Here is a 23,686-nt window from a genome sequence, read left to right on the forward strand (position 1 = left end):
CCCACGCAACTACGTCAGTCAAGTAGTTCCACAAGGCGACACCGATGGCGCCAACGTTCGTCTTTCCACCTAAACGCCTTTTCCGAATCGCTTTTACCCACAGTCGAAGATATGCGGGGACCGAAGTAGAGACTTTCTCCGATGAAAATAGAAAGTTGCCTTTCCGCTGACGAAATATTTGTACTCGTAAAATCACAGAGTAATAGTTTTCTTTCTTTTTTTTTTTATTCTTTATTTATCCTTCATAACTTCGAACTGCAGGTCGAAAGACAAAAAACCGTCATTAACGAATGATACTGCACAAGGGAAAGGAATTGTTATACGAAAATTGTTGGTTTAAGATATGAAGTGAATAAAAACAAAAAAAAAAAAAAACGATATTGAGACAAACAAAATCTGCATTGCGATATTGTTGAATTTAAAATATTTCAACCAAAATAATGCAAACTTTATAGCAAGAAATGTTACTTATCAGATAACGGTAATCGAATGATGACATATTTGAATACTGAAAGAATTGCGCACAATTTCGAAAAATTCAAAACTCTATCGCACGGCGATTCGAAAAACTAAATCTGAGCTAGTGAAGTCGTCTGGTACGATTTCAAACCGTAGATGAAATTATTTATGCACTAACATCGTGTAAATATGTATGGAGGGCGTCAGCGTTGCCGCGTTTCAGGATTAAATATTCCAGTAACAGATGCTTTCGATTTCGATCCGTTTATTCGAATCAAACCTCGAACAAAAAATTAAAAAAACAATTTTCTCCACAAACAGAATATTAGAAGATCCTTACGCGATTTATGACGAGTAAAAATGTTGCTCATAGAAACAATTATTAGCTGCAGTCTTTTTTTTTGTCCGACCAAAATCTGGAGCAATAAAAATTTACGTGTAAAACGTCGTATTATAGACCGTTCCATAAGAAGTTGAAAATATTTGCGACAGTATTTTTCAACACAAGTCAACGTGTGTTTGCGAATAAATAAAAGCACGCCAGTACCATCGGTAGTTTAATTCTGTATCGGGCTTCTTCTGAGACACGTATTCCCGAATTGTGGGATTCAGTCCGCTCGGAATGAGCCTGAGTAAAAGGAGGTACGGATAATATTTTGATTCTCCGTCGTCGTGGTGCCAGCTCAACGGAGATCCCACCAACCAGCGGCGTATAGCGTCGCGACGCAAGGGCAGGGTCGTCAGTACGCCCCGTGCCGCCGACGGGAACCATCTCTCAAATGTCGATCCCGAAGGTGTAGCTTAGATTAGCCGATAGTCCCGATAATAGGAGTGAAATCGAGGAATCGTCCAATTTCTTTGTACGAGAAACGAATCGACGGAATTTGATACTAGAAATTTAAAGCCTCGTATTATATATATTATAACGTAAAAGTGAGGGGTTGAACAAAAAAAAAAAAAAAAATAATCTCCAAAAATTAAGAACTCAGCTCAAACGCTTATTACGCAAATCGTAGAGATATTATCTTGCAGAAAACATATTGTTAGTGCGAGTTGAACGTGAGTCGTCCCTCGTGCGTAATTAACAAGTTAATCTGTCGATTGTACGAGTAATCAACGTCGCAAGAGCCAAGTAACGCAACAATTACCGGTAAAACGGCACAGCCTGCACAAAAATTTCGTAGAGTAATTAATATTTTTTAATCAGACACGAATTAAACGGAAAGTATAAAGAGAGGAAGAAGAGACCAATTTTCAATTTAATTTTTTCAAACTGCGAAAGCGAAAGCTGTGAAAGTTTGAATCGTCGTTTACGCCGTTATTTATCGTGGAATTAATTAGGCACGGGTGATTATAGATAATTGTTGACCAGTTCGCGTTCCTCGAGGAATAAGTACACACCGCTACGAAAGTATAATCTAACAAACGAAACTGTCTTCGTTTAGATTTTCGAGTATCCAACGCGTACCGCACAGGTTAAAAGACCAAGTGGTAAAACACAGAACACGTCCGTCTCAGGTATAATAATCGTTAACTACAACCCTCAGAGTATATACACGATCAATTGTCTGCTGTAATATTTTTATAAAGTATAATATATACGTATTGAGATAACCGTACCCACATACATATTTTCCACGATATATTCCGTATATTTTTACGAGGTATCGATATTGTCGCGACGCGATAAATTAATATTCACATTCTCGACTGATGTAGAAGAATAGCGTGGCAGAATATTTCAACCGTATAACAAATGAGAGATTATTCTTATACCGAGCAGTGAATGTAACATTGGCTCGAAGGGAAATTCGTAATTTTGATTTTAAAATAAAGAGAACGACGAAAAAGCGAAAAAAATAAACGAGATAAACAAAAGTGTGTGAAAAGTCTGCGCAGCTGTACCAGGTAGATAATCTGAAGGAGTGAGAGAAAAGAGAGACGTGCAAGATGGGATGTAACACGAGCAAGGAAAGCGTTCAGCCAACAGCCGAGGAGGCTAAAGAGGACTCGAAGAACGGGGGTGAGTAAATATTTCGATACTCCTTATCCATCCCTCGACGAGATAGGATTGATTTCCTTCCCCACTCCTTTTTGTTGTTTTCTAACCCGTCGTCGCTTATTCCTCGCTCTTTTCTTTCTGGTATTCGTTAATTACCGTCTTCCCGAGGGGGTCTGTCAAGTCCCACCAACTCCGTTCCAAGCCGGCCAGGCTTTGCCTACCTCGCGTGTTCGAGACGTTAAAGGTTGAGTGTAAGGTCACGCGAGGATGAGAATTGCATTTTCGCAATGTCTGGCTCCTGGGCACACGTAAACTCTTATCCAAGGCTATCCATCGCACTGTCACATTGATATTTCCACGCTCGATTGACAGGCTGTGCTCGACTTCGTTATTTTCTACGGTCTGTTCTTCTCGTCCCTCTTGACATTGCCTTGCCTTTTATCTGTGGTTTTAGTTTTGATCTTTGACTTCTACGACTACCAAGCCTGTTTGGTGGGTATTCCTACGGTTCGTGCAAGTGGGCCTTGCCCGTGTTTAAGCTAGTAAATAAATAAACATGCCATCCGGACTGGCGAAAAACAAATCAGTCATGATTAATCCCCTCGTATTCGCCCTGTTGCTGAACTTACGCTCTCTAAGGGGTTGCCGAGTTGACGAGCAGTGCAAATATTTTGCGAAGAAAAATGAACCGAGACTTTCGAAGAGGGTTGGCAGGAAAAAAATAAATAAAAGCCAAAGCTGAGGGAAGGGAAAAGAAGTGTAATTCGGCGTCATTCGGACGGGGAAAAACTGGGTGTGTTTTTAAGCGATCGGGTTACGTGAATTCGAGCCGTTAGCCCACGCTACAGGCGAAATAAAACACGAGCTGTTGCGCGTCTCTGTTGAGGAATCGATCGATTCAAATCAGAGTAATTGCCGGCGCGCCGATTCGCTCGGCTGGTATTTCTTCGCCTTTGTTCTCTGTCTGTCCAATGGGTCGGTGTTTTTTCACTCTCGAGGGTGGCTGAGAGCATTCTTGAAACTGATTTTTACCTCCTCGAATTAGATCGCTTGTTTTCGATTATTATTCGGAACAGAGGGGGGGATCATCCCCGCGTCGCGTTCCGGAAGGACGACGATACGGTTTTGCAGTAGACGGGAAGCGGGGAGCGGCCGCGATTTCAAGAGAAGACAGAGCTTCTGATAACGCGATCGATTCCCCGCGAACAGGTCGGCGAACCTACGCCATTCTCAAATAACGCCTTCCTATAGCCAGCGGTAGACGCGTGTCGAGACGTCCAAGTTGAACACAAAATATATACAATAGCTTTCCTCGATGTATGCGAGTGGCTTTTCGCCATCGTAAAATGGCCGTTACAGCTTCGCAAAAAAAAAAAAAAAAAGTTACCAGCTAACGTCGAGTTGCGATAATTTTGCGATAGGGTGGTTCGATCTGCGAAGAGGGTGTATAGCACAGTTTATACACAATATAAGTGTACAACCAGTTTGTTCGTACACCCGGTGTTCCCGATAGCATCGCCCTTTACTGCAGCGTGTAGCGTAGGTAGACGACGAATCAAAATTATACTTTAATATTCATGTGAAATTAGCATCGTTACTTTCTCGCGGATGGGTACAGGGTGATTCGGATCTGATTCCCCTCTTAAAACCAGGATGAAAGTTACTTTACGCGGATTTCGAGCTGCCAACAGTTTCCGAGATACGGAGCTTCGAAGTTGACCAATCGCGGAGCTGCACGGCCGAGCAGACGACGCAAAGGCGGCTCTCCGATTGGTCGAACTTCTGGATTCCGTAACTCGGGAGCCGTACATCCCTCGAAGATACTCCAAAGGAACTTTCGTTCCGGATTTTTACGAGCCACCCAGACCGCCGAACGTGAACCACCCTGTACGGACCTGCGAATTGCCGAGGTCGCGTGCCGACTCGACCTCCTTCAACAGCTCATAGCGATATAAGACAGATCCGCGATTTTGTGCCAGTTATAGCTTATGCATACATAAATTTCACATCGCGAACTAGGTAGATGTTACCCGGTGGCGAGGTGTGCTGGTTTACGAGTACGAGACCAAAGTAGGTATGTCATTACGCGTGTTGGACACGGATGTACGCGCACATGTATAGCAGGGTGTTTCATTCGTTAACTTTCTTTGTTCTTAAGATGTCACTCGAAAAATTTGTCCCTTCTTCGTTTTCGGTACTGATTTTTGTGAACAATGATCAATTGGACCGCGATACGAAAAAAATAAACTAATGTACATACAAGTCCGTGAGATGTAGACATAAAAATAAATAAAAAATATAACAATAATTGGTAGCGACCTCTGAACATTTTCCTACTTCCTCCAGGTTTTACAACAGTTCGTTTTTTTCGGTATTTGTCACAAATTTTGATAGTGTCACCTTGAAAAAAAAAATAAAAAAAGTCAAGATACGACCCACCCTACCGCACATGTGTATGTGTCGTGTGAATTCGTACCTATCCAGTAAAATGAACGTGCAAATATGTATGATGTATATTCACGAACACCGTTGCTACGGCTACCATTGTGGTGTCTGCGGGCCGCGGCTTCTATCTATGGCATACGAGCCACTTGGGAATCGTGACAATTGAAGCAAAAGGGTTGAAGAGAAAGATGGTGAACCATCCCCGCTGGTGGTAATGCGATTCCGCGGATGTATATTCATGCTTCACATCCGTAATCGTGGACTCGGTGATCGAATACGAGATGAAGAAATAAGAGAGGAAGGGAATTTCGAGGAAAATATTCGAACAAAGGGGTGCAAGTCGACTCGGTCCCCCTTTCTTCAAGCCGACAATTATTCATTTCCTCCATCCCGTGTTACGAGGGATTCGCGATCCATGGAAATCGCTCTGACAATGGGACTGGAAAAAGAGGGTTCGGCGCTGCCGGCGATAGCCGGTGAAAAATCGATAGTCAACGAGCCATGGAAGCTCCTGTAAGCCACTGGCCAGAGGCAGAATCACACGTTTAACCCAAGTACGAATGTAGTGTGTGGATGGAACCTGCGAACCGGTACGTGAACGTACCCACCCACACATTGCACGCAAGGATGACGAAACGGATGTATCGATTTTCCGGCGGGTCGGTGTCGAGCGCGTATAAAATCGAGAAACGCGAGTCTAGTTCCAGGACAACTCTGCGTTCGTAATGCACCCTCGAGATAAAGCCCTGACTGCCTTTTCAACGACGCCGCCACTCGCCGATTACCGCTGATTGCGATGGATAATTTTAAACGAAACTCGTACACGCGCCTCGCGTGCAGGGGATAAAGGGACGTCGGAAAATTGAGAGACGGGCTGTCCAATTAAACTTCTCCAAACGTGATCGTAATGCACCTGCAGGCTGCAGTAAAATCCGACAGATTATTGCCGACCTTCGAGTCACCCCCCCCCCCCCCCCCAACGGCTCACTTTACCTTCGCGATCCTTTTCCGTTGACTGCTCGAATCTGATGAAGCGGAATTAAAACCGGATTAGAACCTGAAACTCGTTACGCCAAGTTTGCTCTGATGATTTGTGGGAAAAAGCTTGTAAACCTTGATCCTCCCTCTCTTCCGGGGGATGGAAAGGACGCGGTGAGAAATGAAAAAAGTTCCGCGAAAAGTCGTCTCACGTTTTTCCCAGTTCCCGTAATCTTCCGCGCGATCCCGTCCGGCGCTTTTTCAATTTCGAGAGTAGATCCCTTCGAAATCCGAGCTTCCTGCCGGAACTCGGGAAAGGTTCGCGTGCCCGCATCGCCAGAGGGTTGAAGGGATCGTACTGGCGTAGAGCCCTCGCCGACAATTACCTGCCCGGTTTACGGCGCCCGAGAAAAGCCCGATCTGAATCGGAGAGCGCAGATCCTCGTCCAGGGCCTCGAGGCCGAAAGCTCTCCGGTTATTCCCTTATTTATTGATCTCCCCTCCGGACTCTCCACGGCGGTTCGTCGTTCCCGAGATGAGGATGAGACACACGCGCGACTTTTCCGCCCTTCCTTCCTCTCGCAAGCTCTTCCGTTTCGACCTGCCTTACCGACTGACGTGCAGCCCTGTTTTATCGACGGCAGCGATCAGCGTCGATCAAATTTGCCGGAATCGCTCTCACGATAGGATCAATTCCATCACTGGGAAATCGTTGTTCAACTTTCAATTTATATACAGCCCTGCGACGTACTCGGAGCTTTATCCGTGCGGAGCTTGCGAGCTTTTGTGGGTAAGGGCTCGCATCGCAGGCCGGTAATGCAGGGAACGCACTCATCCCTCCTCTAGTTCGCTTCTGCCTTACTCACGGCCAGTCGGAGCCACCCAAACGATTAATCGGTGGTGAAGCGCCGGCGGAAGTTTTACCCCAACTCAAGAAAAACAAATATGAAGCTGGACAGAGTAGTCGGTAAGATTATTGTTTCAGTTTGTGCGATTAAATGGTCCGAAATCAGTTTCGTCGTCGAAGAAGACAGTTTGTCATATCGAATTACCACGAAACTACATCCTACGTAGGAAAAAATTGTACAAACTTTTACAGGACCGAGTCCAAGTAATTTCGGCGCGAACTCTGGAGGATGACAGGCGGATTGAAAAAGGCCGAATATTTCAGAGCTGGTGACGTGGTGGGAGTGGGGAAATAAAAGTGTCAAACTTTTTCGCGTGCTATACGTCTTGAGGGAGTGTCATTCCGGCCAAGAAACGAACGCCGAGGAGTTTTGGGGTAGAAAATGTGCAGATGGGAAGGCTTCCTCGACGAGCCTGTCACGAATGAACCCAGACTCGATCCGTCAGCCACGTGCCTTCCTCCTATTGTGCGCCTCCTCCAATTCCCAATTACACAGCTGCCTGAGTTACATAGCTGGTCAGTGTTTTTGCTGCTACTCGTTCGCAAAAATTGTCGAGTATACCAATCAGCACGAGATTAATCTCGATTAACCAGAATGCCGTGAATTTACGTGCGGATATTAAGCGCCGAGTCGTACAGTCTGTAGTTCGGTGTATCTTTATTTTTCAACTTCTTTTTTTTTTAAAGTTGCCACTAGAAAAGTACTGAAAAAAATTGTAGTTAAACCTGGAGGAGGTAGGAAAATAATTAGAGGTCGCTACTAATTGTGATATTTTTTATTGATTTTTTTACATGTACACCTTTCGGACTTGTATATGTATATACATATATATGTTAGATTATTTCTTTTGTACCACGGTCCAATTAATCGTTCGCCAAACAACAGTCAAATGCGCCTAACAATTTCACAGTTTCTTGTCACAGATTAATCGTCTCGGAGAAATTTGGATGATAGTTTTCGTTGCCGAAATAGGATTATCGCGTCACCTTAATGTCCCTGTTTCGTTTTCGGTACTGATTTTTATGAAGAATGATTAATTGGAAATAAGTAAGAAATATAACAATAATCCGTAACGTCCTCTAAATATTTTTCTATTTCCTCCAGGTCTTACGACAATTTTTTTGTAGTATTTTTCTCAAATTTTTCGATTGATAAAAAAAAATTTAGAAACGAACCACCCCAATATATACCCATGCAGTTAAAAAAACGAAATCCTCAACAAAAATACCAGATTCCCCCACCTTAACGTCGTGTAAAAGGTGATGGCATTTTTCTCTTTCTCCCATATATTACAGACATCTCGAAGATAATTTTTCGCCAACCATTTTAATTTTCTCGCGTATACCTACACTTGGCGCGCTTCTCTTTCCACGCGATCGACGCGACCACGTCGCGGAGGTGACGAAGAAGCAGCTCGCCCATGGTTGTTGGTACCTCGGCAAAAGGTTAGAAATTTGCTTGGCCGAGGCAAAAAACTAGCTCGTCACCGGCCACCCGGAGACACCCTTCGCGGTTCGCAGGGGCTGGAGTGTAGTCCTCGGTTGCGCGCACCTCGCGGCCCACGGCGAGACCCTAAGGGGCGGGGGAGGAGAGGGGGTCGTATAAAAGGGGGCGTCGCGACGCCGGAGAGTCAGTCGTGCAGGGGATCCTACACCGGGTGCAGCGAGCATCGTCAGGTGAGTTTTTCACGAGGAGGGATGACTTGGTTAGCAAATAAAAAAGGAAAAGTAGAAGAAAGGTGGAAAAAAAACTCTGTAATTTTTCAGTACCTACTTCATGTTTCTTTGTTTACAATTCCATTTTTTTTTAATTTTTCTTCATTTTTATTCATTTCTCTCTATTCTCACCAATTTGTCACCTGGTACTATTGTTTCTTCGTTTAAAAATATATTCGAGAGAAGTGATGAAAAAAATGGAACTCTTCATATAGTCCTGTCGCACTTTCTTTGTAGACGAGGGCAAAAAAAAAAGAGGTGCGAGATAAATAGCCTTGTTTTAAATTAAGGATCTTACTCATCCCGGATTTTCGGGGTAAAAATAGAGGAGTTGGCGGTTGCCACGGGGATGATCGAGACTTGAATTTGGGTATATTTCGGACCGAATCGATTCCGGGGCGCATCAATCATTCCCTATTTTCCTCACCGCGGGCTTGGAAATCTGACGAGTAACTTATGGGCGCGATATGCTTGGGGGGGGGGGGGGGGGTAAGACCCTCTCAATGTCGAACCCGAAGAGTGATCGTGACTAATCTCACCCTTGAGTTTTCGTCATCGTTCGAGTGTAGAGCAGTCGATGAGGTCCAACGTCGCCCCCGAACATCCCTTTGTACCCTTTATTCCACCCTGCAAAATTTCAGTCCACACCGTAGCGTTGTAACTGAATTCCCGACGCTCCGGACTCGTAATTATCGAATTCCCAAGCCCGGGCAGCCTGGGCGTCTCGCTTTGGCTTGATAGAAGCTAAACTGCGAACACGGAAAAGTTGATGGGAAGTTATTTGGGGGGTCAAAAATAGTTGTTGGAAAAGATTCTCATCGTACCCGTCATGTAATTGTTCGCGAAATTAAAGACCCCATCGCGTGGTTTTGGCACGCCGCGTTTTTATCGCTCCCCCCATAAAATTCGCCATGCTTTTTTACGCGCACTAATATTAGATTTTATCATCGTGTATGTCATACATAAAACCACTCGAGTTCGCAGGCCCTACCTTGAAGATAATCGGATCGCCGTCTGGTCCGTTTATCGTTAATTGCGTCACAACGGTGCAGGTAATCCTGAATGATCCTTGATCCGCTACCTATAATAACACGGTGGAAAATATTTCGCCCTTGCATTGGCTTCTACCTGATTTTTATTTTCTTCTAATTTTTTCGCACTAACTGTGAGTCACGGTGACTATTCTTAAAGCATTCTTCTCTCAAACAGCGAACATATGAAATCGAACAACGTTACAGAATTTAACACGTTTTTACCGGGTCTTTGACGAGGAGCGTAAAGACGCGCCTGAGAAACATGCTGGGAGTATCAAAATTGGAATCCCACTGGGCAAAGGCCTCGTCAGGCAGCTCGTGCTGTCTCCCTCTGTGTTTTATTCGATCTGATTAAATTGCAACGACCCATTTAGCTCCGAATGGAGACAGGAGGCTCAGGTTTAGAGGGGGGGGGTTAGTTTTCACTCTGTTTAGACGTGCCGAATGCGACGCATTCATCGGTTTCTGATCAGACAGAGTGACGTCGTCGAGCAAGATACAAACCTGGAACAATGAGCTCGGCGTGTTTGATTGTTCACATCCGCACGTTCGAGACTGAAACCTCGTCAAATTTATATGCAAAATTGTCCCCGAGCGACGGTGCAGGTGAACCTGTACTTCCGTAGTATCGCGTTGAGATCAAAACTTTCCCGAGTAAGAAACTCTCGACATGAATATGGCTTGGTTAGATATGAGGAATCGAGCAGGGATTATAATGAAACGAAGTTATATACCTTCTGGATTAACTAGAACGAGAGCGGAGAACTCCGAGAACTGTATAATCTGCCAGCGATTATCTACGGGAGTCGGTATATTTTTCAATCCACGTAAATTACGAAGTTTGAGGTTCAAATACACGGCTCCGTTGCTGTTCCTGCAGATTTCGTTGGGAAGGATGACGATCTCTGCTTCCGGTTTTAAATTGACAGTTTAACGAGCGTGATTCCCAGTCTGATGGTTATTCTGAAAGAGAAGTCGCGGTTTTCCCTGATTCGTAATCTCTGCTATCGCATTCGTGACAACCGCCTCACTCCCTCCTTCGACCGTTACTTATCTACTTTATTTCCCGGAGCCTGTAACCGTTCCCTCCCCTTATAATAGCTGCACGCCTAGAAGCAACATCAATGGCGTTAAGTGCCGCGGAAGCTGAAAGAGAGGCCTGAAAAAACACAGAGAAACAGGTCATTAATTTGAGCTACCATTGAAATTCGGGGTTATAGAATCGGTGCGGCGGGGGTTGAGCTCTGCCATTTTATAAGTGCGCGAACACTGGCACACGCCGAATTTAACCGGCATGTGTGCGGGGAGCAAACATCCAGCTGCTGTGGAGCATTATGGAGGGAAGGCTATATCGCTGTTTACCTTCCTCTTCCTCTTCGGGGCCCGCCCCTCTCTTTCTGGATAAGATTAACGACCCGGCTGCCCGGGCGCTAATATCGAACCGAGAAATATATATATATATATATGTGTGTGTGTGTGTGCGTGTGTGAAAAACCCGTCAAGTCAACGAGAACCGGCCGAAAAACTCAAAGCCGTTTTTCAAATCCTTGATTCGCGACAAACTCTCGTTGGCGACCCTCCGACAACTTTCCGGGTATGGATGAATTCAAGCTCCGACTTGGAAAGCTCCGACTTCTTCTTCCATGTCCCTCGATCGATCCAAGGAGCACGTAGGTACCTCGCAACTCGCTGACCTCCACGACCACTATGCTACTACACCAACCCGCGGAAAGACCTCGGATTAATTGTCACCTCCGCTTCGTGTAAATTGTCCCCATCGCTTCTCGTAAACTTCGGCCTGCCCAAAACTACCGATTCACTGATATTCGAACGGTTTTCCACCGCTGGCGCTATTCAACTTCATTATTATCATTATTCTTCGAAGATTTGTGTCGTCTCAGGCAATCGTTTCTTATCGCAAGACTTGGCGCCTCCCACCCAGGTATAGTAACGGGGAAACTTTTCTTACCCTCGGTCATTTGCCGTTGCAAAATGGCGCCCAATTGGAATCATAAAATACTGATAAATTATCATAATCGTAGGTGGGATTTGGTCAGATCCTAGACGGTTGAATTCTTGCCATCTGAGTGCGTCGTTTGAAAGTTATTTCATCATTTTTCACCGTCGAAAAACAAAATTACGATCATTTATAATTCTCAAGTGCAGCGTGTCGGCTAATTCGACATTCGGCGGAGAAAACGAACAATTTAGAAATTCACAACGTATGCTCGTAATTTCGAGAATATGACAATGAGAAATTGTCGACAGAATCAGTCGACTAAGGATTCCAGAATACACAAGTAATAAATGTGCGGTAATTTAATTATTCGTTTCTTGATCGTTGTGGCTCTGGAGGATAGTTGGACTTTGTACTCGTAAACGCGGTACGGACTCATTTACAGAAAACACGCGATCGCGGCAGTCTGAGCGTGACCTGGAAAACTTGGGATTCGACTTTCCGTACCAGGAAAACAACAATAGCAACACAAAGGGCGGATGCTAACAAACAAAAACAGACACACCACGACACTCGCGGTAGCTCCGGGCGCCGACAGCTGATACTGAGACCCAGTTTTCCCGGCGGTACGGACGTGAGATAATCTCTCGGCTTTCCTTCACTTCCACGTTGCTTTTCTCCTCTCGTAGAAAAGCACCTCGGAAAAAAATGGTCGGAAACATCGCGGCGATAAAGAAGTTTAATTTTGAGGAGTTGAATTTTTCATACCTCGGCTTCGCACGGTGTTCAGGCCTCTTTCCATCTCCAGTGCGGTAATTCGACAGGCCAACGGATTACAGGTACCGTGATCGAGATAACGAGATTGAATCGCGGATCGCGATAAATATATTTACGACTTCCGTCCCGGGTCTGTACTCCTCTGGAACATGCTCATCCAGGCTGGATATTCGGCTCGGCGGGCAGAGGGGGTGGGGGTGGAAAGGTCCCGAGAGGACCTCGCGACCTGGCTCACGGAACTCGACGAGAAAAATACGGGTTGAAAAGCCCAGGGTCGGTTCATAAATACGAATTAGAACTCCGGGGTAAAAGGTCGGACCTAAGGACGAGGCTAAGGCTCGCTCTTCTTCTTCCCCAGATATCAAACAATCGACGGAAGGGACGGGGACCGACGAAACTGCCGCGGCGGAAGAGGCGAGCAGCAAATCGGCCGAGGCCAATAAGGAGGCGGCGAGTCAGGGCGAGAACGAGAAGGACAAGGACGAGGCTGCCACCAGGATACAAGCCGCGTTCCGAGGCCACCACGCGAGGAAGAGCATGAAGGAACCGGAGAGCGGAACGAGGCAGCCGCAGAGCCAGAACGACGCGGAACCAACGCAGGAGCAGCTACTCGAGGAGTTCCGGGCGGATGACAAGGGTGAGAGGACTAGCGCTGTTTTCCATAATACAGGTTTGCAAGCAAAAAAGTGCACAGGGTTTTGTACTGTTTATTACAGATTTTCACTCACTGAAATCGGGGGAAGTACTAAGAAAATTCCATCACGTCAGGTTTTTTCTTTAACTCGTGATCGTAATTTCACTTAGAGTGGAACTCCGGTTTAACTCGAGATCTGGTATCCTCTTCTTAGTTCTAAAAATCCTATGCAAAAGTCATTTCTTACTCTCATTTAATACGTATTAGAGTGATACTCAAGAATAAGGGAAACAGAAAGTGGAAATCGGAAGTGTGTTCGGCGAGGTATCAAAAAGAAGAAGAAAAGATTTCATATTAAGTAAATTTCACGACGGAATTGTTTGTTTCATTTTATAAGAAATATTATTTAGTTCATTGTAACGAAATGGTAACTTTTCATTATTGTTACGCTTTTTTTTTACACAAACACGTTGTATATTGCAAAAATATTGTACGCGATGGAGGGAAATGGGAGTCATTTTCGGATTCAGCACACTCGAAAACTTGATATTCAACAGAAACATCCCATGCAGCTGAAAAATTAATTTTTCTTTTTTTTTTTGCAGACCTGTATTATCTTTGGTTCCTCGTCATCCTTTTTGTTTATCCGTTATTCGTTGCGGAACTCACTCCCCGTACTTTCATAGGCGTAAGAAATGAGCTTAATTTTCCAGAACTCTGCAACGCTGCTACCAAGATCCAGGCGTCGTTCCGTGGTCACATGTCGAGGAAGGAGCAGCAGGTCGTATCGGCTGCCTCGGCGGCGATCAAGCCGATCGAACAGTTCGTAGAAAAAACGGCGGACAAAATCGACCAGAAGGTGAGTTCAGTGAAGGCAAGGCTACGTTCAGATCGCTCCGCAAAGATTCCGGGCTCTGCAGCCTCACCTTCGATAAGGACTGGCGGAGGCGACGTATAAACCACGGAGTAATCCCTCATTAGCCCATACCCTACAGTTTCCTTGAATACTAGCTTCCGCTTACGAGATGCGTAGATTACCTGGATTACTCGATCAGTCGAAATACGTCTGACGGTATCAACGCGCTGTGCCCGGATCTAAACAGCCATCCCTTTCCCGCGGTGCTGTTGTAATATTCATGCGTGTACCGTGTATCAAAGCATTATCCTTTCCCAGGTTCCAATATGGCGTCCAGTTTACGGCTTGAAAGGCTGATAAGTCCAGCGATTATCAGTGAATTATTACCAAACTCGGTACACCCATTCCAGCCATCGGTCTCTGAGCTTCTGAATTTTTCCACAAATTTTCATCATCGCGATTGAAAATGGTATCGATTGAAACTTTTCAAGTGGGCCGATTTTCGGCGGTTGAACAATTTTCTTCACTCGATATAAGAAAAATAAATTTCAGGCATTCCCCAGTTGTCGGAATGGCTTTAGGCTGATGCCGGTTCACTCCGAATTACAAACACGGGCAGAGGAGTTTTTTCTCAGGCGAAAAACCCTGCTTATAACTAAGTTTGGGGAGCTTCAGATACAGTACCTGAGAACGCGGTGGGGTCAGAATACACAAATTACCGCGAATTCTTTCCCGCGTAATTTGCGTTTTTCATCCAGTGCGTTGCGAGGAGCGCGAGTAAGGCACTGCAAGGTTTGTGCTTTCAGACTCCGAATATAAATTTAACGCACAATTTTTCACGGCGAGAAAAAACAAACAACGATGAACCAGATTTTCTTAAGAGAAAGCGAATAACCGTAACGCCGGAAAACTGGCGTACGTGGTTTTCTGCGAGGGTGAAACTCAGCGGAACATATCCTCGGGCAAACAGCACCCAATCGAAGCTCCGTCTCTTCTCAACGAGCCCTTATGCATGTGCGTTTGGTTATCGAGTCAGTGAGCGTTGGATGATCGATTGGTACCGATTAGCTTCCTTGCGAACGAACAAAACCCTATTCGAGGGCCGGTAGGCGTGAACGTTCCCAGCGATTTCCACCCTTATTTATTATTATTATTACTGTTTTCTTTTTTTTTTTTATCATATCGCCATTCCTTCCTCACATATCGACGTTCACGCCTCGCGCCTGAATTACCGCCGATACGAAACTTCCGCGAATTTCGGGGCGGGATCCGGGTTTCATCGATCCCCTAAAAAATACAACTTCCCTCCGAGTTCGCCTCCCCTTCGACTGGCGGTTGACAGAGCAAGCTGTCCGGTAGTTATTCCTGCAACGTCGTGGGTGTTGAGTTACCGCTGTTTGTTCAACGCGATCAGATTCTTTCTCTAGCGCAAATTGGTAGTTGAGTTTCGTCCCGTCGTCTTACGTAAGTGTTTGATCAAGTCGGACAAACAATTGCTTGCAACGTTACAGTGTATAGTAGTCGAAGAAAATTCGAGTAATGCGAGTCAACGGAGGGATGAAAAAGGCGGAACCTTTTGAGGGGAAAAAATTCTCTGCACGTCTCGATTAAAGTGTTGAAAAGTGATTACACCGGCACGTGGGTACCTACAACGTTCGAGTCTTTGAAATTGCATTGAAACGTTCGAGATTCTCACTCGGCGTTCAGCTTGCGGGTCCTTTTGTGGCTATTGTTAGGCCGGCGAAGCGGCGCAGGAAAGTTTCCCGAGTCCGGGGATGGCAGGCAGCCATTCTCACAAAGAGATTGCGAAGGGAATAATTTTCCAACATCCGCCTCCGGCGCGGCGCGTTTGAACGACTCTCTTGGCAGCCGGCATAAGGTGTCGGAGATCAATGTTGGGAAAAATATATTCGCGAAATTCCCCGCCTTCTTCCAGTTTTTGGCTCAGTCAGAAAGAGAGAGAGAGAGAGAGGGAGAGAGAGAGCAGAACGAAATAAAAAAAAAAAAAAACAAGCCCATCCGTGTGCAGTGCGCCGCGCGAATTCCGGCCAGCCACTCCAATCAGCGGAGTCAGCTTTCTAGCTCTCTTCAGAATCTCGAACTCCAGCCGCTCTAAGGACGAAATCCAAGAAAAGAGAGAGGATCGTTTGCCGTGTGAAATAAAATAAAATTCCGAACGTTATGATAATATTTCCCAAAGGAAATGAGTAGAGAAAGATATTACGTCAATTTTGGGGCGTGAAACAATTAACTCGTTCATTCACACATTTTTCCTTACATAGGATTCACTCAAAATTTTGAAACATGTGCCTTCTGGGTCACTGATTACGAATCGGAATTCGAAATTTGAAAATTCAAAATGTCAGGCAGATAAAGACTAGAAGAGAAAAAAATTTACGCAAACTCTGTAAAGTTCTCTGGTGTGTACTAAGTTCGTGTAAAAATTAGCGTGTAGATTAGCAGAAAATGCTTTTTTTCGTGGTAAAGTACGAATTACGAAATTTATTTACATTTCCTATTTTCACAATAAACGGATAAATAAATTTAAAATTTTTTTAAACGTGGAAATATCTCAGAGGCCATGTGGGACTAAAAAACTGGGCAATTGTTACGAAAAAAGTAGTTCAACGAATAATAAGCTGCCAAAAAAAAAAAAAAAACAAAGGTGGGACGCCGAGCGTACCAGCGTGAATTAAAGGGTTAAAAGCTCTGTACAAGCGGCCTAGGCGCACACGGGGTTAATAATTCACAGGGAATTGCACGCCACGGGGCATTTTCTTCCGCATAACCTTCACGCCGTGGCAAATAAGACCGACTAGTGCAGCAGTGCGACAATGAGTAAAACATCAATCCGCCCTCGGGGTCCCGCGAGCCGAGAGCTTGCACAAGGTTTTATTGATTTTAACGTCACTCCATTGTTCCCCGAGACTCAAACAAAGCTCCAAAGTCCCTCGGCTATTGTTTTAAACACGTATCAAGCGTCGCGTCAATCAGAAGCAGCCAAACCGTGTAAGGATTTATTTATCACCGCTGATCAGGCTGATGAGACGGCACCCCTAAATTAAGCTCATCCGGCGACGACGGAAATTGATGATGAAAATTGACCAATAAAAGATTTTCATTTCTTCGAATCCGAGGTGAAAGATGGCAAATCCATTCTCTGACCGTCGAACCTTCTCCTCAGCTTTCGATATCCTCGCCCTCGGCCAATCTGTGAAATATCAATGGCGAGCGCCTCGCAGGGTGCAGAAATATTTTGCAAACGAATCAGCATTTATGAGAAGCCCTCTCAAGGTATGGCCTGATCGATACAATCCCGTTTCTCCCTGGCTGCAGCCTCGTCACAGCTGAAGTCGAGGCCGAGTGTTATAAATCCCGAGAGAGGGTGCAGGATGTTTGTTCTGCACGATGGATCAGAATCAACGGGTGGTGAGAAATTTGGGGCGGGGTTGCAATTCCGAAAGCGCCTAGTTCTGAATTATTTCATGGCGAAACTTGGAATAAAGAAATCAAACTTTTACGAAACAACAAAGTTTCGAATCGTCGGAAAGCCGACTGCTCAAGGTTCCGGGATGCAAAATTCCAAAAATTCAAGTTACGATAGAGCAAAGTTTCGAAAAGTAAAGTTCGAATGGAGTGAAATCCCGACAAATTAAAATATACTCACACAGCGTAGAAAAATGAGAATAACCGAAAGTCTTAGATCATTCGGAATTTCGGTGTTTCAGATTTTTAAATTTTCTCACTCTCGCATTTTATCCTCTCGGAATTTTGAGCGTCGGGTTTCATACCATTCGAAACTTTGATGTTTCGTAAAAGCTTGATTTGTTTATTCTAAGATACGCGTGCAAGAAATTCGGAATTCGGTGCTTTCGGAACGTTTAAAATTCGAGATTTCAACACCGCCCCCGAAATATGTCGCATCCTGAGGCATCGCAGTGGAATAATTAAGCCTCGGTCGGAACTGCAATCTCGCGATGTTAGAATTCAATTTGTCAATAATTATAAGGAAACCCGATCCCGTTTATTCGTGTAAAACGCGATCCAATCGTTAGCCAAAAAGCGATTACCCGCCCCTGAAAATATCACGAGATGATAAACTGATTAAAAAAAATCAAATATTTTCGGACGTTATTTCTGCGCCCTTGCCGGGTAATAATAACAAACCGGTGAATAAAAACCTGCCACGATATAACAGGAGCTTGTCGATCCTTATCAGTCACGATCCTTCGATCTACAGTCGCTTCTAGGCGGCCTTCGTGCGGTTCGCAGGAGTCGATTACTCGTTGATTTTTCTATTTTATTTTCTACATTTTTTCCCGCCCTCCCCGGAGCTTTTTTTCCAACGGTTCCCATTTCGCGAAAAGGAAAACGGGACGCGTGTAGAAAAGTCTCGACAAAAAATGTAGATAATTATAAAACACGGCCGGGGTTCGATTCTCGGGGGTATTTCGGCCGATGCGCGAAACCGGAAACCCACCCTTTTTTCGCACATGCACACCTGCCCTCCCTCCCGATGTTACTTTCGCCTCACACTCTGTCTACCTGTTTAATTAATGCTGCACGGGCCGGACGCTCAAGGGGCGAAAGGGGGCGAAAGGGGGTGAAACGGGGTGAGGTGAGCGCTCTCTCCGCTCCGCTGGGGTGGGATCGATAATTTCAGCACAACGCCGGCTATTATTAGCAACTTTGACATTAGTTTCACACGTATAATGTATATGCATTGACATATATTTACGTATATGTATGCCAATTACGCCTTATACATATATTATACCGATGCAGACACTCGGTTACAGCGTACAAGTGCAGTCGGAAATTTTATTGTGATTTTCGAACGCGAATTCTTGCGGCTTTCATTCAGTCCCAGACTTGAAATTACGCTCCGATATAATTTCCATTCGGTATCACCCCTAAGAACGGAAATTCGTCTTTTTTCTTGCCAATCGTCCCCTACAGTGATGTGCAGTTATATACGACGACGCCGGAAGGAAAGCCTAGAAGGCAGGGAAATTATTTAATTACCGATAATCTGGTACGCCGTTGCTGGCTGTAAGCTGATAAGATAAAAATAAAGAAGGAAAGAAAGAAAAAAAAATAAAAAATTGACGGAAGAAACCCGAGTCGTTGATATAAACGCGTTAACGAGAAGAACGAAAGAAAATGAGAAAAGAAAAAATGACAAAGTTGCAGGCAAACTAATTTCTGTCTGTAGAAAAAAAAAAAAAAAAAGACAGAGAAGAGTGAGAAAATATTCTCTGGATTCTGATCCACGTAGTAATTAATAATGACAATTCTTGTTGTTTTTCTTTGGATAAATTTCGGGGCGCCCATTTTCTATTCGGTATAAGAATCGTGCCGACGACGCTGGTTTTCAACGTTCGTACGAATTATGACAACCCAGACCCAGACCTTGGGTATGAAACGTGGATTCGCGGTGAACATGATTTGATATTTGGCGAATAATGCAGGCCTTTCCCTGATCCGAAATCTCCTGTCCCCTCGGGGCCGACAACCAGCAAGGCGTACCTCTCGTGTTTATTCAATGATACGAGACCCAGTGCCCCGGTTAGAATTCATATCCTCTCGCGAATACGACACGCTGTTTAGCGCGGCTCGTTATTCCCGGGCGATAAACGAGATAATTAGTCGAGCGTTATTACAGCCGGTACTCGACGTAAGAATGACCAAAAAATAACGGACTTAAGACGAGACGCGTCGTTTATTTTTAACTCACTATCCACCGCTACGGACTCTGTATACAGCAAACGTTTAACGAGCGGAGAAAGTGATTGAGTTTGTTCATTTCAGCAGTCTAACAATCCGCGAAGCTGGTAGAGTAGAAGAGGGTTGACGGATTTCGCGAATTCCGAGCTGCGGGATCGATTTGCGAAAAGTCACGTGTCCGAGACGTGACGAGATTTCGTTATTCTTCGACGAATCCTGGCGGCGAGACGCGCCCAGAAATTCCGTTACCTTCGATCTTTGCGCGGTTCGTCAGAATGGAAAAAGAATAACGAAAAAAGAAACGGCGAAGCGGACGGACTCTGCAAATTAGGGTGAAATTCGCGCTTCGGTAAGCGTCAGGACTTTCATCATCTCCGGCAGGTCCGCCATGCATAAGGGATGATTCGGATTCAAATCACGGTGATATCGCGCAGCTCTCGGGTAAAAGCACAGCCCCTGCTGCAGGATCGCGAGTACGTTCTTTGACCCTCGGAATAATTTCCGATCTCTTCAACGACGACGATATTGTAGGCGAACACTGTGTGCATGTGCAGCGAATTGTTCGCGGCTTTCATCTTCGCTAATTATGCCCACTTCGTTTGATTGGCTAATTAATTTAAGGCCCCGTCCGTGGCTGGAAAATAGCCTGGCTGCATCCCGGAGTGAGGGAGGTAATGTATTCGTGTACACATCGCACGACCATGCTTTGCAAAATGAGCATACGACGCTGTATTATTACGTAGGTAGGTCGTACAGAGCCAACGCGATGTCTTCGTCGCGTCGCGTCGCGTCGCGTCGTTGCGAAACGTGGAATAATGTTGAGTGAAAAGTTTCTCATACCCCCTTAACCTGTTTCCCTGCGTACGTATGTGCATACGTTTATCTACGTTTCAATTTCTCGCAAACTTTTCCTAAAAGTTTATACGCGGCTCGATGTAGGTCGCATCTTCTCTTGAATGCAAAACAGGAATAACACAAGGGTGAAATTCTGTGCAGAGATTATTTATTCCGAAAAATTATTGCTCGTTTTACATTTTTATATTTAATCGAAGATTTTTACAGGAATGTTTCGAACTGATAAACGTGATAAAAGCCAAGGTTTGAAGAATACAATCATTTCGATCGAGAATGTCGAGGTACTGAATCACGTAAAGAAAAAATAAATAAACGAATTCCTCACAAATTGTTTGAGCTTGATTTTTTGGGGGGGGGGGTTTCGGATAGTTAAAAAAAAAAAAAGATAAAAAACAAAAAAATCGTCAAATACCTTGACTATTTTTACTTCACTTTGTCTTCAGCCTTCTTATTATCGCGACTTTGTTTCGATTAACAAAATTGAGTCACCGATAGTATTATCTTCAGATCGAACCATAAGGAACGTCGGTTTTCCTCTTTCAGGTAAACGACGCGCTGAACGAACTTGAGAGCATCGACTTGACAGATCCGGATCTGCACAAGGCAGCAACAAAGATCCAGGCGAGTTTCCGGGGTCACAAAGTGCGCCAGGACGGGCCGGCAGTCGGAGGAACAGAGCCTGGCAAGTAGGCGAAAGTACCGAAGGTACACGGGCTGGAAGAAAAATCAGGAAGAACTTAAAAACCAAAGAGCAAAGATAAAACGTAAAAAAAAAACAAAAAACAAAAAAAAATTAAAAACGAAAAATTTATCCTTTTTCTAAGCCACCGCAAAAAAAAAAAAATCCCGGAAGGTAACTCGTCGTGGGGAAAAAGAGAGAGAAGATCTACTGTTTCTTTTCCCACAAATAAAAACCAAAAAAAAAAAAAGAAAGAAAACTGCGAGACACGCATTCCTGCGTCTAATGTAAATACAGCGGTATTATGAGTGGGATTTTATTGGCGCTGGCTGGAACGGAAAAACGAACAACCCGTTATGCGAACGCTAACCGCTAACGGATTATAAATTCAGTTACATATACGATTCCTATTTCTGTTTTATTTTATTTTTTTTTATTTTTGGCCCTCGTTTCAATTTATCAAATCACTTCTGATTATTAATTGAACCGTACGTCACGTATTGTTGTTGTTATTATTGTTATTATTATTATTATATATATACGTACAGCGTAACAACGATGTAGAAGTGCATATTTTACATAATAACTAATCTAACTTATATAATTACGCGGTATAAAAACCGTAAATATGTGTGTGGTTCTTAGATGCGGGGAGGTATAATATACGTATAATATATACACATGATAGAAAATAGAACCTACATTTTGTTATAATTTTCAATTGAAGGCGAAGAAAATTTTTAAAAGAATTTTATCAAAAACTGGAATATATCTTCAAGCCTACTGAATCGTTAAGACTTGCTGCGGATTTAGTTTTTTTTTTTATTTATTCTCTTTTCCTAATTTTTTTAAGTTTGTCAAGGTAACATGTACGTCGTTTATTAGAAAGAAAAAAAAAACAATCGTACCTAACATACAGGATTTACGTTTAACAAAATTACAGTAAAACGGGGATCGAACGAGAAGTGAGAAGTGAATGATACAGAATCACTTTTCCGTACAGTTTATTTTGTAATATAGTTACTCACGCATTATAGGTATAATATATTATACACGCAAGATTAGTATATAAATACGTAGAAGTTATAATTATATAGTAATTATTATTCTACAAGCTACAGGGAAAGGAAGAAATTTTCAAAGGCATTGCGTATGCGTATTGAAACGAAGAAAACTCGTTTATGAATAAACTATGAACACGGGGAAAAATTATAACGAGCTGAGAAAACGAAAAAAAAAGAAAAAAAAAGAATAGTGATAAAAAGAAAAAAAAATTTAGCGTCAATTCGATACTCAAATCAATTAGGGGGCTTCGTTTTGTTTGCGAGGCACGTACAATTATAATGCGATATAGGAATACGAAAAATATATAAAGAGAAGTCTGTGAGCGGAAATATTAACAATAATAACAATGATAATTATGATAACAATAACAATGATAACACGGTACTTAATGCAGGAAGGAAAAATAAGCGAGATGAGAAAATTGAGATATATTACACGTATTACATTGAAAAATATTACATTTTATATCCCAGGCGCCGATCTCGCTCGGTGTCTGTTATTATTATCGCTAATGTTGTTGTTATTAACATTATTATCATCATTATTATTATTTTTACAAACAGGCCGTTTTCACGTCCGCGCGTCATTCATTCGTTTAATTCGCTAGCTGAGAAAAACGAAAGATGAAAACTAACGAAAAACTATAAATGTCGTATTATAATAACGACCGTAAAACAATACCGAGAGTAATAATAATACGAGGAATAAAATATGATTCCGCTAATTTTAAAAAAAAAATTGGGCTGCAAACCTGATCGAAGATACCGTTAACATTTGATAATCACTGATTGAAAGTTGTACTAATAATCGTTTTTGCCCCGTCAGATAATTGGGTACACTTATTATATATATATTTATATACAATGCATACTCCCGTAATACGTGAATTATATACGCGGTATTAATTTCCTCCCTTGTACGCAATTTTATTATACCTATTATATATATATGATTATACATCGTATATGTGTGTGTGTATATATTTATATATATACATTTATATGTACTGTATAATCATCCGATACACTTGATACACATAATTATTATATTATACCTACATCTACCAATTATTATACATATATAACTGTATAAAAAGCAGCCTAGTATCTATACATACATATATTATTATTATTATACACCGTAACCGCGATTTTCTCCAATTTACACTAAAGCGATAAACTTCTGATAGTCGAAAATAAAATTGATATATCTTATATATGTCAAAAACATCCTAAACACGAAACAACGGTAATTAATTCATTAGTGATTAATTGACTTGTGGTTAGCATTGTATTTTTCTAGCCCAGCGTCGCATTGCAATTGCTTTGCAATTGCTTAACGTCAGTGTTGTTCTTTAAAAATCTTGATTGTTGATTACTATGCATTGTTATTTGTTGAGCAATTGTCACCGCTTGTACGTTTAACATTGGGAGAGGAAAAAAAAAAATTGGAAAAAAATGATAACTCTTCTGTGATTAACAAGATTGGTTAATCGATGAATGAAGAGAGAAGAAAAAAAAAACAATTCAACGCCAGCGCGTCTAATAATTTATTTCTCGTTGCATTGATCTCTTGTACGCAGTTGGAAAATTTTC

General features: G+C 43.2%; 1 protein-coding gene across 2 annotated transcripts; it reads left to right on the forward strand.

The window, feature by feature from the left end:
* The first annotated feature begins 1,191 nt into the window (after positions 1–1,191).
* Positions 1,192–23,686, forward strand: LOC124186795 (cilia- and flagella-associated protein 91). Of its 2 annotated transcripts, XM_046578801.1 has the most exons (5): positions 1,192–1,977; positions 2,179–2,482; positions 12,634–12,912; positions 13,596–13,768; positions 20,891–23,686. In XM_046578801.1, the coding sequence occupies exons 2-5, from the start codon at positions 2,410–2,412 to the stop codon at positions 21,035–21,037; spliced, it is 672 nt and encodes a 223-aa protein (XP_046434757.1). In that variant the 5' UTR covers positions 1,192–1,977; positions 2,179–2,409; the 3' UTR covers positions 21,038–23,686. The 2 variants fall into 2 exon arrangements, with proteins under 2 accessions (XP_046434757.1, XP_046434758.1); XM_046578802.1 differs by having other exon boundaries at positions 1,198–2,482; positions 13,623–13,768.

This window comes from Neodiprion fabricii, chromosome 7 (genome assembly GCF_021155785.1).
Source record: "Neodiprion fabricii isolate iyNeoFabr1 chromosome 7, iyNeoFabr1.1, whole genome shotgun sequence".
In the NCBI taxonomy this organism is placed as follows: domain Eukaryota; kingdom Metazoa; phylum Arthropoda; class Insecta; order Hymenoptera; family Diprionidae; genus Neodiprion; species Neodiprion fabricii.